This window comes from Cervus elaphus, chromosome 28 (genome assembly GCF_910594005.1).
Source record: "Cervus elaphus chromosome 28, mCerEla1.1, whole genome shotgun sequence".
Classification (NCBI taxonomy): domain Eukaryota; kingdom Metazoa; phylum Chordata; class Mammalia; order Artiodactyla; family Cervidae; genus Cervus; species Cervus elaphus.
Window position 1 is genome coordinate 42027056 of NC_057842.1, and position 16563 is coordinate 42043618.

Below are 16563 nucleotides of genomic sequence, written 5' to 3' on the forward strand. Positions count from 1 at the left end.
AAAAAGGAAGACCCGTCTGTTCTAATGCATAGGTTGTGGAATCATTAATTGAAATGGGAAAAACAGGTAAAGCAGATCCTGAGGGAAAGAAATGCTCATATTTTAACACACTGGATTGGAAGTGACTGAGAGCTATCCTGGGAGAGAGGTTAATAGTTCTGAAGCTAGCAAGGAGTTTAGAATGGATAAGGATAGTGTGCCTGGCACATGATTTATGAGATAGTTACTAATGTTATCCCCTACTTAACAGATGAGAAAAAAGACACGGAGCACTTAAATAATTTATCCAAGGTCACAATTTGGGTAACTCATGGAGGTAGGATTTGCATTTTGGCAGTCTTGATACCAGAGTCTGTGTGAACCATTTCAGTATTCACCTGTGAGTCATCAGAAGTACTACAGGTTGAAGGCCTGGAGAGTATGAGGGATGCAAATATGGACTAAGAGTCTCAGGAAACATCAATATTGAAAGGGAGGGCAAAAGAACAGGAAAGAGAAGGCTGAGGATAGACCCATGGAAGCCAGAGGGAGAGAAAGTTTCCAAGAAGAACTATTTAATAGCATCACTTGATGCACATACTCAAGACAACAGAACTTGACAACTGGAAGCCCAGTGACATTACTCAGAGACAGTAAGTTTCCCAAGAGGCTAGGGCAAGGCTGCATTGAGCTGAGGAGAAAGTGAGATAAAGTGGGAGAGCTCCAAAAAGCTGAGCTGTGAAAAGAATGAAGACTCAGGAGGCTGCTGGAGGAGTATAAGTTTGAGGAGTTTGTTTTGTTATACAAATAGAGGGATTCTAAGTATTCTTTCATACTTGATGTCCCTTTAAAAAGTAAAATCCATAAATAGCTTACTAAAAACCTGTAAGAGACTTAAGTTATAGCAACTGACTTGGGAACATCATAATTAGAAAGGAGTTTTTGCACACTGCCTCCCCTCACCACATCCTGAGCTCCTGATCCACCCTCATTAGGCTCTACTGGACCAGTACCACCAACTGGGAGATGCTCTCCTCCAGCTCTAGACACAGACATGTTTCCTCAGTTCTTCAAAGACACTCATCTCGTTGCCATCTCAAGGTTTGCTACCTCCTTTTGCTGGGAAACACTTGCCTTATTATGCACTTGGCTGGCTGTTTCCTGTTCCTCAAAGCCACTTTTTCAAGACTTCCCTAAACAATCTAGAGAAGTCAAGCTCCTACCTTATTCTCTATTACAGAACTCTATTTCATGGAGTTGTTTTTTTCCTTCACAGTACTCTACCCACTCTGTAACCACTTCATTTGTTCACATTTTACTGACTGCCTTTTCCACGAAAATGAACGCTTTCAAAGATGTCTAGCTTATTGGCCTCTGTGTCTTCAGCTCTTAGAACAGTTCCTGGGAAGTAACCTGTGTTCAATAAGCACTTGTTAAAGGAACTATGTAACCCAATTTCCTCCTCTATCACCTTCCTCAGTTGGGATCATGCACACTATTTCTTAAATTCAAGGTCTTTTCTCACTGCTTTGCCTTATATATGCACTTTTATTAGACACCGAGCTTTCGGGTACAAGCTTTATTTCGTCACAATAATCCTCTCATGTATGTAGCTGCTTTAAAAATTATACCTCCATTATACAGGTGAGGAGACAGAGAAGGCTGTATAACTTGCCCAAGTTCAAACAAGTAGTGGAGCCGGGATCAGATTCTAGTTCGGACTTCAAAAACAAAACAAAGCCAGGCCGCTGCTCATTTAAAGCGAGGGCACATACTCTAGTCTGGGAAGTTCTGATTTAGGTTTGCTTATGTTGTTACACCTACTCTATCCAGGGCACATCCTAATCCAGAAACTCAAATTTCATCCCCTCTTCCTGACGACGGGAGGCAAGAGCAGGGAGTGGAGGACTGTTCTGAACTTCCAATTCCCAGCTTCTCCCGAGAAAGACCTACAGAGGGAGAAGAATCCAAGCGTTAGCCACTCACCTGTCAGGATCGAAGGACAGGTAACCCGGGGTCTAACAAGTGACTGTCGGATTTTGGAGCAGAAATGGACAATTCCCGCCGCGCACCAGTAGCCAAAGCGCTTACCTTAACTGCCACCTCCGGAGCGGAGTCCACTGCCACTGCCAGAGAGGGCTTATCCGAAGACGATTTAGTTAAGTGCATGAGGGAATCCGCGGCTGGCAGGGAACACCGCCCGCCCTCACTGTCCGAGTCCGATTCGGACCCTGAACCCGAACCATAAGAAGCAGCGAGAGCTGCAATCGCAGCCGACATGACGGCAACAGATAATCTGTGGAGACCAGGCCCTGGCGGAAGAAGGAGCAGCTTTAGGTCCTGACAGGTTGCAGTAATAGACATTATTTAGTTCCTCTCCTAAGAAAACATTTATATTTTAAAACAATCAACACAATCGATGAACTAGTATTAGAATAAGTACAATGGAACTCGGGGTTTGGAAATATTTACCTAGGGAAACAGAGACGATTATAATAGCTTACAACTTTCGGGACCTATGTGACTAGATTAAAGACTACGAGTTCCGAAATACCTTGAGGCCGCCAAATGCCACACTCCCGGCGTGCAGCGCGGAGGGAAGCGGAAGAAGCACGATGGGGATTGTAGTTTGGTGCGAGGGGCGGGGCGGGGCAGGCAGGCCCCTCTTTGACCCCGCCCCTGAATGGTTGGTTCATTCAATTGGCTCTCATCTTCCCTCATTCCCCGGCCAAGCACTGTTCTCTCCGTCCCCCTCCCCCAAACTGAGGATTGGGCAATACCATATAAGCCTCAGGAAAGGGGGGGAAGAGCGATATTCATCCCCACTGATGGGTGAGTGGGTGGGGGCTGAGTTTCCCACCACAGCTGCACCTGGGCACCGAGAACTGAAGAGGAAAGTGAGAATCTTAAGTGGGAAGACGTTGACTGACGGGGAATAGCTCCTGGTGGGAAAGATGGGGGATTAGGTGGCAAGAGTCCAGCGGTTCCCCCCTGCTTCAGGCGCGGGTCTCCGCGTCCGGTTGTGGAGCGTCGCGAACGAGGAGGGGGCGGGTGGGGGGCGGCGGCGGCGGCGACTCACGGTGTTGTTCGCTCGCGCGTCGAGCACACGGTGGGTCCGGTGACCGGCGGACGTCGCAGGCGGCGCTCCCCGTGGCCCGGTACCTCGGCCGCTGCCCACAGCGGGTTCCACCCGGGAGACTGACGCTCCTGGAGGCTCTAGGTGGAGTCCCGGGAGCTGAGGGGGACAGGCGGCCGCCGCCGAAGCATGAAGAAGGGGTAAGGCAAGAGCCCCTCAAGATTTCTCGGTGAGCGCGAGTCTCTGAGGAATTGTTTTTCGGGGGGTCAGGGTGCCGGGAGAGGAACTCTTCCCCACTGGCCAAGAACGGGGAGAGGTGCGCCTGGAGCGCTAGCCAGCCAAAGGTTGTGGGGATGGGCGCGCCTCCCCCGCGACGGCCCCCACCCCCATTCGCGGGTTTCCAGAGCTCCGGCCGCCCACCCGCCAGCGGGGCTAGGGACCCGGCGGCCGGCGGGCGCGCCTGGCGCTTGGTTGCGGGGACCGCCTCGAGGCTGCTCTAGGCGGGGATACTGCGGTTCTCACCTGAGGTGCCACCGCCTGAGCGCCCCTGCCCCCGCGTCCCGCCCCTGTGCCTCCTCGCTCCGGGGGAGCCTGCGGCACCGGTTGCCCGAGAAGCGAGGCTCGAGCTACGTGCCCGAGGCTCCGTAAAGCCAGCTGGTGCGTTTGCGTGTTTGAGCCGCGAGCCTGTGTCTGTAAAGACACAACATAACGGTAAAGCGAGTGCGGGGATCCCTTTCTTCGCTGGAAGAGGAGGCGAAGCCGGCTGTCGTCTCCGACGCCTGCTCTGGGGAGAGGGGGCCTTGGGCAGAGTTAGGGAGCTGCTCACCCAGCTCCGACGTCGGCGGGACTCGCCCATTGTGCCACCCGGATAATTATTCAACTCTGCAGCATCCATTGCACCTTTTCCCATTTTTCTTTTCCCCTTGCTATAGCATGCCCCCTAGCTTCGGTACTCTGACGCCTTCTCTTGCACTTGCGGATGATGAACTGGAATAATGGCAAAAAGAAAGCACATCTGACCTGAGCATTCACAACCTATCTTATAGCCGATTTATTAAAGAATCCCCAACTAGACTAGATACTTGAACACGATTCAGTCTGATTCTATCGTTTTCTATGCAAAGGGTGCCTATATTTTAATATATATATTTTTGATGTTATATCCACGTGTTAGCTAAGTCTTGTTTCTGTCCAGGAATTGATGTAATTGGTTTATTGGTTATGCAACCCGTCTAATGTTCTTTAATTTGTATAGGCGGTAACTTTCATTTTCCTAATTGTTGATAGCACTATATCATAGTTATGGACACAGTTTCAGTCTTTCGAACTCTCAGGAACTGTTTTTTTTTTTTCCCCTTATGCTCTAAGTTTCTGTTAGGAAAAGTGTTTTTCTTTACTGTCCAATATTTGATACCAAATTTCTCAAGTTTTGAAAAAGGAAAGTTTTGTATATCTTTATTTTTCAGTAATGGAGTATTTGCTAATCCTAGGCTTCGGTTGAATGAAAGGAAGCATTTAATATTTAAGATGGGGTTTTAACTGAAATAATGATACATTTCCTAAATTTATCTAATTTTATTCTCTTGCTTGCAATGTCATGTATTTAATTACTTGTCAGAGGATTTCTTCTCAATTTTTAAACTTCTGTCTACAAGGATGGGTAGGCTACAATTTTGCATGATCTACCTGAAAGATGAAATATTTTTTAGAAATGGAAGAAACAACTGTTGGTTATTTATTATGCTAAAAATTGTCTACATCTCATTATTTAAAAATAAATGATTCGCTACCAAAAATAAGTGTTTTATTTTTCTTTTTTGTAATCCTCCCTTTCTAGCTTTTCTTGTTTTAGATTGTTGCCATAACCCTCTTGGTAAAACGAATTTGCACATAGGCACTGCAGAGGCAGTTGTTTTAAGGTACACTAATTGTTTTATGGCACTTGGAAGTGGCCCGTGTATAACTTGATGATGTAGAATCAGTTGCTTGTTAGGAAATGACCGTGCAGTTTATAAAATGGACACCTTGCCTTGGTTTCCTTATATGTAAATGGAAAAAGTCCATTTATGCCACCAACTAGTATGCCTAAATTAAGTAAATATGTTTTCATGATGCTTTTAAATATTTTAAAATATTTATTTACGTATTTTAGCTGGTAAATGGTGAAAATATTTCAGTGTAAAATACAGTGAAAATTTTCATTAGGATTTTCTGTGGCATGTTAGAATGGCTGATTTACATTGAATTTTGCTTTGGAGACATGGCTCTAAATTGAATGTTTCTCATCCACCATATTTTTAATAATTGCAAATTTAAAAAGTAATAATAGTTAATATATGTAGTTTTCAGTATAGGTTTAGTTAATATTGATGAAAAGTTACATGATTTGGTAATAAACAAGTAGGGTATTGAATAAAGTTTGTGAAAAAGAAAATCTCTGGAAAAGGTTTAGACCTTTTTCATTGAAAAAGTTGCAGAAGACACAATTCAAAATACATTTTGAATTTGTAATACATTGATGTTTGTGGTGTAATGTAATACATTGACTTTGTAATACATTGAAAATACATTGGTCATTTGTAAGGTGTGATATGGAGCTACTTTATTCAGGTTTGTAAATAACCATATATATATTCAGAGAGTGTATCAATATAATACTATAATTATACGTATTCCTTTATTGTCAGAATAAGGTATTGCCAAGTACTTGATTTTCATTATTACAGTATCTAGTAGCTTTTGATTTCCTTTTTGGAGGGTTAATTCAATTAATTTTCACAGCAAAAACTGCTGTTAAAATATTACTTCTACCAAAACACTACTTTTAATTACTTTGTGGTGAAATTTCATATAAATGATAAGACTATTCAAATGTTTTTAAGGTTACTACTGTATAGTTTCCTTTTTTAAGAATTAATTTGATGACATTTTTAATGTTTCCTGAAATGACCAACTGAAATTCAGTTGCCATAATTACTTCATAAATACAGTTAACTCAAGGTTTCTCTAAGCTCCTTGAGGATAGGAACTGACCTGATGCTTATTGTCATAATTCTGAAATTGCTGTGGTAAAGAATCTGCCTGCCAACTCAGGAGATGTGGGCTGGATCCCTGGGTCGGGAAGATCCCCTGGAGAAGGAAATGGCAATCCACTGCAGTATTCTTGCCTGGGAAATCCCATGGACAGAGGAGCCCGGGGTGGGGGGATTGGGGGGGGAGCTGCAGTCTCTGGGATCACAAAGAGTTGATTTGAACATGACTGAGTGACTAAACAACAACTGAAATTGCTAGCATAGTCTTTAGCAAATAGTATAGATTTAATTTTTGTTGGACTAGTAAAATGAGAGAATGAAGAATATCCATTGATTTAGTGTACCAAGTAGAAAAAATTTTAAAGATGTATCAAATAAATTTTCAATTCAGAAAGCATACGGCTTTATCTCAAGAGAAAAGAAAAAATATATATTGGGAAGTTCTTTGAACTTCACTTACCTATTCAGGTATAATTCCTTTACCCACACATTTTTTGAACTAGCATTAGAGATTGCATAATGTATACGTTGCCAGCCTTTCATTTATGAGATGATAATTTCTTATCTCTTATAGGTCACTTCCTGAAAATGTACACTGAAGGTTTTCTTTTTAATTCCTAAATTATATGAGTATAGAAATGTGTATGATTCTTTTTTAACATACTTCATTTTTCCAGTAAAATATTAATAAAAAATGTATGTAGATTGTATCCTGTGGTAAATGTGCCCAATACCTAATTTTAAGTGACCTTTAGTGTGGAGCTTTGAAGAATCTTGTGGTTTTAGTCTATCACACTTAGTTTATAATTCTGAATTGGTAGTTCTTAACTTCCAATACAATTTATTATATTTTTAACTTGTAAAATGGTTTAGAACTTGGAACTTAACTTTCTCTGAAGCAATATGTTTGGTGGTTAGATTCTCAGATAACTCACCAAATTTAACCCATAATAAACTTGACTTATAGGAGTGGACTAATAATATTAGAGAGTTGTAAAGTTGTGTTAATAATGTTGAAAAATCTCTATGATACTGTGTACAACAATCTTTCTGTGGGAAAATCAGTATCTACCTTGAAATGCTAGGAATACATTTTTCTTGTGTTAGATGTGACAGTATTATTAGGAACTTGTCCTCTGACACTCACTGGACAGGAAGAAGATCTTCCTCAGCCTTATATCATCTGGGGCAAGAGGTCAGAGTATGAGAAACTGGAAGGAGCTAGGATCATCTTTGTAACGTTGCATAAGTAATTTTACCTCTTGAGGTCTTTGGTTTTCTCATAAATTGAGAAGTTTGAGGTAGATGATCTCTGAGGTTCCTTTTGGTTACAAGTAAAATTCAAAGGTGTTTTGAAGCTAAGTGTAACCCTTTGTTCTGAGAGTTCATTTTCCCTTTCAAATGTCACTGCTTATATACTTTCTGTCAGAAAATTTATTCTTTCTGGATCTAGTTCTGAAAAGATTATACTGTTAATCTTTTTCTCACATACCTATTCTTGGAAGCAAGACTTTTTAGGTTTTTAAAGAAGTTGCTAATGGTTGCTGTTTTGTTTACATTTGTTTTCTTTTTTTTTTTTTTAACTCCCAGCACCACCAAGAAACAGAATTAAGATGATTTTCTTTGCTTTCCTCTTTAGAGTTTTTTACTGACAGCATATAAGTGAGGTCAGGGTATACTTTAACTATACTTTGGAGAAAGATCATATCCAGTGTGTCTCCAGAGAAATTTTTTTAGAAGGCAAAGTATTGTAATGAAGGTTGTGGAGTGGGTATATGAAGGTAAAGAGATGTCATATGGCCTGAGAATAGAGTTGACAGACAATGTGTGGGGAGATGTGGGTTCAATCCTTAGATCAGGAAGATCCCCTGGAGAAGGAAATGGCAACCCACTCCAGTATTCTTGTCTGGAGAATTCCATGGACAGAGGAGCTGGTTGGGCTACAGTCCATGGGGTTACAAAGCGTTAGACATGACTTAGTGATTAAACAACAACTCTGTATTTTTATTTGCTAAATGTGGCAGCCTTACCTTGGATTCTGTGAAACTTTGGGCAGGACAAGAGTGCGGGTATGGTCTTCCCAGGTGGCGCTAGTGGTAAAGAACCCATCTGTCAGTGCAGGAAACCTAAGTGACGGGCGTTTGATCCCTAGGTTAGGAAGATCCCCGGAGGAGGGCTTGGCAGTCCTCTTCGGTACTCATGCCTGCAGAATCCCATGGACAGAGGAGCCTGGTGGGCTACAGTCCATAGGGTCGCAAAGAGTTGGATGCAACTTGGCACTCACGCATGCACGTGTGTGGTTGGAGGCAGAGTGAGAAAGTCATCTTCCCTGAGGACAAGATAGTTTTGTTGTTGTCCTTTTGGTTGGTTGCTTTGCTTTGCTCTACTTCATTTCTGTGTTTCTAGGACTTGTTCTTTAAGCTAAATGGATATTTGAGCTGATATAATTGAAACAGAAGAGCAGGTAACTAATTCTCTTAGGGAGGTGGGAAGATCATGATGCTGTGAGAAAAGGGGTCATGAAACACAGCTCTGTTTTTCATATACACTGGAGTATTTTGTAGGTTTTTAATTAAGTTCTTATTCAGAGGTTAATAATATTTAAGAGTAACAGGTAACATGGTCTCCTGAGAGGAAAAGAAGTACCATTGCATGCTTGCTCTTTGTGCAAGCTACTGTATAGATAGTTATATTATTTTACTTATTTGACATCATAGTCTTATGAAGATTTTATGGAGGAAGAGGGTTAACTGAATTAAACAAGTTTATTCGCTCAGTAGAAGCACAGGTTCTCTGGAAACCACTCTCTTCCCTTTCCCCAGTAAGTTACTACTGAAGCAACCATTTTAGTAGCTTGATAATAGTAATTCTGCTTGCCTACTATGGCCTACTTCCCTGAATTCTAAGGGTAGTAGGTAGTATTAGATGAGGTATTGGTGATTGTCAAAATCACCACTAAATTTTGACAATTTGGGGTGATTATCTCATCTAAGCCAGTTATTCATTTCACACATAATTGTTGGGGGCCAACTAGGTGCTAGATGCAGAGAATAAAGGGTAATACAGAGGTCTTGATTCTCTTGGAGTTAATAGTATGGTAAGAGTCAGAAAGTAAAAACATGCACACGTTTATTATTGGATTGTGATGAGTGCTATAAGGGACAAGAACAGGTAACTTAGTTTACCTTGAGAATCAGGGACAACTTTGAGGAAAGATTGGTGGACATTAGCTATGTGAAAAAGGAAGAGAATGTAAAGAAGACATGGAAAATGATTTTGAGATGGGAAAGAGCTTGGTAGGTTCAAGGAACCAAAAAAGGCCAGAGTTGTTAAAGCTCAGCAGGAGGGATTGTGGCTTGATAGGTGGCTGTGGAGGTAAACAGGAGCCTGATCATGCAAGGCTACAGAAGCTTTGGTTCAATGAAAGTTACGGATTTTTATTGTACGTGTATTGGGGAAGGCCATAAAGGATTTTAATCAGGGTAATCACTGAATCAAATCTGACTTTTGAAAAGATCACTGGCTTAGAGGGGGTCAAAGAGATCAGTCACAATTCTGCCCATTTTTGTACTTTATTGGTCTAGTTCTAGACGCTGCATTGAGCAGGGTATTCAGGTTTTCCTGGGTCCCAGGTGTCCAGAGGACTGAATAATTTGTTTTCTCTCCAGTGACTGAAGCTGTAAGACACAGAACTGAGAAACTGTTACTGGCTTTGTTTCTTGCCGGGTGAAGTATATAAGCAGGGGCATCTTGAAGAAAGAATAAGAAACAAATCCACAGAGTCCTGGCTGTATTCAGTGTCTGTGTCCATGGTCCTGAGATTGGGTTACAAAAGGCACTGTAATATCTCTGTAATAGGTTGTGCTCTTTACATGAAGTAGTTAGAATGATATTTTTGGTACCTGGCAACCAACCAGTTGAATCTTCTCATAGATTTAGTAATTTGTACAAGGTCACAATGCTAATAAAAATGGTAGAGGTGGAACTTGAACAGAGATTTCAGAGTCCCATTTTTTCCTATTACCCTATGCTGTCAAGCCACCACTCCTTAAATTCATGATTCTAAAAGGATTCTAAGGACGTGGGTGTTGAGTGTGATGACATCTATTGGATGATGATGGCAGCAGTGCTTTATTTTGTTTGTTTGTTAATGGGACAGCTTCCTGACATTATTTTCTCTTGAGTAAGTTACTCAGGTCTACTCTAATAAGTTAATCTTTCTATAACGATTAACTCATTAAAAAAAAAAAAAAAAAAAAGGAAAAGCCTTGTGTGTCAGGGAGTGGATTAGTTTGATTCTTCTACAGAAAAATATGAAGTCTGTTATGTTTTCATGTTATGCTGCAAAAGTAAGCTTTTTTATTTTCCACTCCTTGATAAGACATATGTTGTGTTGTATTCGGGTTTTTTGTTTTGTTTTGATAAATTTTTGTAACATAAATGTGCTAGAGATAAAGCTGGAGAATTGTAGAAAGGTTAAGCAAAATGGGAGGAGCATTTTATATTTCAGTTGAAGACTGCTGCTGCTGCTAAGTTGCTTCAGTCGTGTCTGACTTTAGCGACCCCATGGACTGTAGCCTACCAGGCTCCTCTGTCCATGGGATTTTCCAGGCAAGAGTACTGGAGTGGGGTGCCATTGCCTTCTCCGAGTTGAAGACTGGCACTCATTTATTTTAAAAACCAAAACAGAAGCTTTGTGTGATATATCATAATACATGGCTAGAAATTTATCAATTTTGTTGACATTTTCAAAGAACCCTCTTTTGGTTTCATTGGTTTTTCTCTGTTGATTTTCCTTTCTCAATTTCATTGGTTTCTGCTCTGTTTTTTGTTTATTTTTTTAATTGTTTTGATTAATTTAGGCTTATACTGCTTTTTCTAGTTTCCTAGGGTGGAAGCTGAGGTTATTGATTTTAGATCTTTCCTAACATGTGCATTCAGTGCTATAAATTTCCCTTTAAACTTTGCTTGTGATAGATCCCACACATTTTGACAAGTGATATTTTCATTTTCATTTACTTCAAAATACTCAAAAATTTATCTTAAGACTTCTTTGACCTATATGTTATTCAGAAGTGTGATGTTAAAATATTTGGGGATTTTCCAGCTGTCTTTATGGTATTACTTTCCAGTGTAATCCCATTGTGGTCTGAGTGTATGTGTTGTATGATGTCTGTTCTTTGGGGGATGGGGTGTTTTACAGACCAGGATATGGTCTGTCTTGGTGATTGCTCTGTGTGAGCTTGAGAAGAATCTGTGTTCTGTGTTGTTGGGTGAAGTATTATGTAAATGTCAGTTACATCCAGTTGACTGATGCGTCCACTCAATTCAACCCTATCCTTGTTAATTTTCTGCCTGTTGGATCTGTCAGTTACTGATAGAGAGGTGTTCAAGTCTCTGTAATAGTGAATTCATCTATTTCTTCTTGAAGTTCTATCAAATTTTGCCTCACATATTTTGGTACTCTGTTGTTAGATATATGTTGATTGGCCAAAAAGTTCTTTGGTTTTTTAAGTAAAAATGGAAGACACATTTTCTATTTTCACCAGTAACTTTATTGAACAACATTTTCACCATTTTGTTCCACTACCTTCTGCCATTTTCCAGGCAGCTTCATAATGCCATCTTCCCAAAACTTTTTTATCTTTTTGAGCAAAGAACTGTTCCAGCTGCCTTTTATAGTCTTCCAGGCAGTTGAAATATTTCTCTTAAGAGAATTTCGTAAAGACCAAAATGGACATCTGAAGGTATGATGTCTGGTGAATATGGCAGGTGAATCAGAACTTCAGTCAAACTGTTAACAGTGTTTTGCCTTCGTCATCAAAGAAACATGCAGTCTTTCATTACCCTAATGGAATACAGTGTATTTTCTGTTGAATGATTCTGGATGCTTTTCATCAACTGCTGCTTTCGGTTGCTCTGACTAGGAGCAGTGCTTGTTGGAATTAATTGTTTGGTTTTCAGAAAGAGTTCATAGTAGAGGACTCTTTATCAATCCCACCATAAACACAACACAACATCACCTTCTTTGGATGAAGACTAGCCTTTGGTGTGGTTGGTCATGGTTCATTTCGCTTGCTGCATGATCTCTCCCATCCCACATTATTGTCCAGTGTTCACTTTTCATCATCTGTCACAATTTGTTTTTAAAATCAAAAATTTTTTTTACACTTAAGCAGAAATGTGGAACTACTGTCAGTGTTTTTTTTTTACACTTATGTGGAACCCAAACATCAAAACAAATAATAATATAACCAAGCTGATGCAAATGATTTTTAGTGCTTGATTCGGATATTTTGAGTATGTCGGCTTTCTGCTTCATGGTATAATGTTTACTGTTTTCAGTTAATGTCTTGGTTTGATCGTTAACTTCAACTGGTCTACCTGACCGTGGAGCATCATCCAGGGAGAGATCCTCAGCACCAACTTCGTAGATCACTTTTGACACATTTGATCAGTCACAGCACCTTCCCCATGCCCTGTGAAAATATTTTTTCCATTTAAGTTTCATTTTACCTTTCTTGAAATAATAGTCCTAAAGGAAATCAGTCCTGAATATTCATTGGAAGGACTGATGCTGAAGCTGCAATACTTTAGCCACCTGATGCGAAGAACTGACTCATTTGAAAAGACCCTGATGCTGGGAAAGATTGAAGGCAGGAGGAGGAGGGGATGACAGAGGATGAGATGGTTGGATGGCATCACAGACTCAATGGACATGGGTTTGAGTAAACTCCGGGAGTTGGCGATGGACAAGGGAGGCCTGGCGTGCTGCAGTCCATGGGGTCGCAAAGAGTTGGATACGACTGAGCGACCTAACTGAACTGACTGAAATAATAAAGCATAATATGCTGAGAAGGTTGCTTTTTTCTTCCATATTCAATATTAAAATGGCTACACAAAAATTCACCTATTTTGATAATTATTTTAAAATGCATGCTGATATGACAGCTACCTGTCAAATTATAAGCTAACAAATTGTTTTGAATGAAGTTAAAGACAACTAAGCGGCTGCTAGGGCTGTTTTACAGGACAAACTGAATGAAACTTTTGGCCAGTCCAGTACATTAAGGATTGTTATGTCGTCTCAGAGAGTTTATACCCTTATCATTCTATAATGCCCTTCTTTATCCTTGAGATATTCCCCTGCTTAGAAGTCTGCATTCTCTGAAATTCTGTGTCTTTATATTTAAAGTGAATTTCTTGTAGACAACATTTGGCTGAGTCTTTTTTGTTGTTTAGTGTTCTTAGTGTATTCTGATGTTCTCTTCTAATCAGTGTATCTGAATCATTCATGTTAAAATAACTATTGATATAGTTGGATAACTACCATATTTGTAAATGTTTTGTATTCATTGTATTTGTTCTTTTTTAAAAAAAATATTTAGAATGTTGGAACTTTTGAAATATTTGACTGGTTTAAAAGAGCATGGAATAGATAAAAATTAGAATTGTTCTAAAATTTAAGACATAAATTGATTTAAAATAAAGATGTGTTATTAGCAGTCCCCTGAAGAAACAGAGTGGTTACCCATGTGGTCAAATTGCTCTTGACTTAAAGATGACACCAGTAATCACAGGAGCACCATTTTTTGAGCATCTTTTATGTGCTAAGCACTGTTCTAGGCATATGATGTAATTCTCACAACAACCCAGGCAGGAGACGTAATTCTCACTTATCAGATGAAAACTAAAGTTTGGGCATAGTCTGCAACCACAGTCTTTCACAATGGTAGCCACAATCTAACTGCCTGGTCTCTCATGCTTACTCCTGACTCAGGTATCCTCTAGATGTAGAGGAAAAATGGGATTATTTTGATTTAGTTGGTAGGTGGCAAAATTGAACGTGTGTGTTAGGGATTGGTTCCAGGGTTCAAGCCACTTGTGGAGTAAAAACCATGTACCAAATTATTGTACCATCAAAAGAGTTGAATGAAAATGGCTATATCATATCCTTTTACTGAAAATGTAATTATTTTTCCAACAATTTGTACACAATCGAAAGTTTACTGAATTCATATTGTAGAGAAACCAGTACTTTGCTTTAAAGGTGATCTCAAATGCTAAGTGATTTGGTGTTATTATTAGAAATAGAGAAGTCCAAAAGAGGAGTAAATTTTCTTTGAGGAATGAGGAGTCACTGATGGTGAAGTTGGTTTTGGATATATTGAAAATATATCCAACACAAGACATTGTGTTGCAGTCTGTCAGACAGAGAGCATAGGTCTGAGTGTTTACAGGGATGTTAGGGTTGTTTATGTCAGTATTTTAATATAATTAAAATTTAAAATATATAAAATTTAATTTTAAAGGGATAGGCCAAAATCTGGACATAGATTTATGAAGAACAGAAGGTGTAGAATGAACTGGGACATAACAAAACTGTTGATTCTTGATTCATTATTTACTGAGTGGAAATTTAAAAGACAGCGGAAGGATGCTGATGATGTGATCAGAGAAGATGTAATGTAATCATTATGAATATAATGGTATTCATATCAGAATATCATTCTGATATAACCCTTCAGTTGGTAGCAGAGGATAAAGTAAGGCCTTGTGATCTGGGCAGTTCTGTTTGGAACAGGGATCTGAAATGCTAGTGAGGTAGGAAGGGGGAAGCAAAGCCAAAAGTGTGTTGATGGTTTTGAAAACAGAGAAGAACAAAAGGATCACAAGGACTTGATAAGGACAAAGAAAGATAATAATGAGGAATTGGAAGGGTGAAATAGGATTTTTAGGTCAGAAAGGAACATTTCACAGATGGAGATCTTAGAGGCAGAACTCTGAGAGTCTATACAGACACTTGATGTGCTTAGTAGTAGAAGGGAAGGGGACACTCTTCAGTCCTCAGGACTGGAGGCACTGATGTTTGAGCCCTCAAGAGAGATAGGGTATATTTTAAGAAGCTTTGCTATAAGTCTGGATGCCTCTAACCATTGCTCTGGGGTCAGCAGGCAGTGCACGCCACATCATTTGAGGTAGGAATCTTGAAGGGAGGAAAAGGGTCATGCTTTACTTGTGAATGGTCAATTATAAATATAGTCGTCGTCTTTGCAAAATTAAGTGTTTTCTTTGTAATAGAGGCAGTCAACAATTGTTGGAGATCAGTGTTAATATAATATTTATCATCAGTATAGTCATGGAAGTAAATGAAATAAAGATTGTCTCTTAATGGTTATGTTTATAAAGGACTTAGTTCCATTGACATTAAAAAGAATATTTAAATTTCTATTTTGTAATTTTATGGTAAGTACAGAAAGATGACAGTAATGACCTGTCATCAGTTGAACATGAATTTTAATATATATTTCTTGTAGTAGAGATGGATTTCTAAGTTCTCTAATTTGAAATTAATTAAATCTGCTCATTAAAATCTGCCTGTTATGTGAGAGGTCATATTAAGAGCAGAAACTGCTGGCTTAAATAATATTTACTGTAATATCCTTATGGAGTCTTTTTTAGGATAAAAGGAGATAATTGTTATAAGAAAGTCTTCTGAAACAAGTCCAAATTAATGTAAGTTGTTACTGTTATAGGCCCATATGGGACTACGACCATGGATAAGGTCATAATTTACATTTTTAATGAAATATTTAGTATGGTATTTAAATGTTTCTAATGTAATAAATGGAATAAATAAAAAATATTTGTTTTGGTATTCATCAATTTAGCTTTATTATTTTTAAGAAACTCCCTATACCAGTAATACTAGTAATGATTTACTGAAAATTAAGTAACTTCTTTTTCAACTTTTTTTATATCTGTTTGAATCTTTTTATCAGCACCTGCCTCCCCAAATGATAATGATAATTGACCTCATTTGAGGATTATAGTGAGGCAGTCGAGTCTTTTAAGTTAAGATATAGATGTATCTTACTTTTAAGAAAATTTAACATGAAACTGCTAATGGAGTGAATATAGATACAGATAAGAAAAAAGGTCGAGGACTGAGTCCTAGAGTACTCTTAAGATTTGGAAGTAGAGAAGTTGTGAAGGAGGCAGGAGGGAAGCCAGGAACTTGAGGTTTCCCGAAACCCACAATAAGTGATTTCAAGGAATGAACAACTGTTAAAAGGTTTAGTGAAAAGAGACTTCAGAATTAACCACTAGATATAGCAGATAATTGACCTTAGTCAGATGGTTGATACAGTGCTGGAAATGAAAGCCCGAGTAGGACAGATTTAAGTGAGAATTGCAGGAGAGAAATCAGAGAACTGATTCAAAGAATTTTGCCAAAAAGGAGAGCTGAGAAATCAGGAAGTGGGGGATTAAATGGCTAAAGGCAGAAATAGGACCAAGAGAAGTTTGTTTTTGTTGTTGCTTTTTTTTTTTTAAGATGGATGAAATTATAGCATGTCTCTATATTGATGACAGTGATCTAGTAGAGGGAAAACAGTGATGTAGAAGAAAAAGGGGATAATTAATCCCTACTGCTTAAATAAGATTTGGGAACTGGCCTGGAACTTTGCCACCACG

General features: G+C 39.3%; 2 protein-coding genes across 5 annotated transcripts in view; one reads left to right on the forward strand and one right to left on the reverse strand.

Annotated features, from left to right (window-relative positions):
* Positions 1-2291, reverse strand: part of CDC40 (cell division cycle 40) — a 43161-nt gene extending 40870 nt beyond the window's left edge. The window contains exon 1 of the mRNA XM_043890009.1: positions 2071-2291. Within this exon, the coding sequence (XP_043745944.1) occupies positions 2071-2259 (189 nt within the window). The 5' untranslated portion in view covers positions 2260-2291. The remainder of the gene's footprint in view (positions 1-2070) is intronic.
* Positions 2292-2729: 438 nt separating this feature from the next.
* Positions 2730-16563, forward strand: part of WASF1 (WASP family member 1) — a 69716-nt gene continuing 55882 nt past the window's right edge. For 3 of the 4 annotated variants that reach the window (XM_043890010.1, XM_043890013.1, XM_043890015.1), the window contains exon 1: positions 2730-3284. The gene's annotated coding sequence lies outside the window, so the exon portion shown is untranslated. The remainder of the gene's footprint in view (positions 3285-16563) is intronic. The other variant, XM_043890014.1, reaches the window with a different exon arrangement.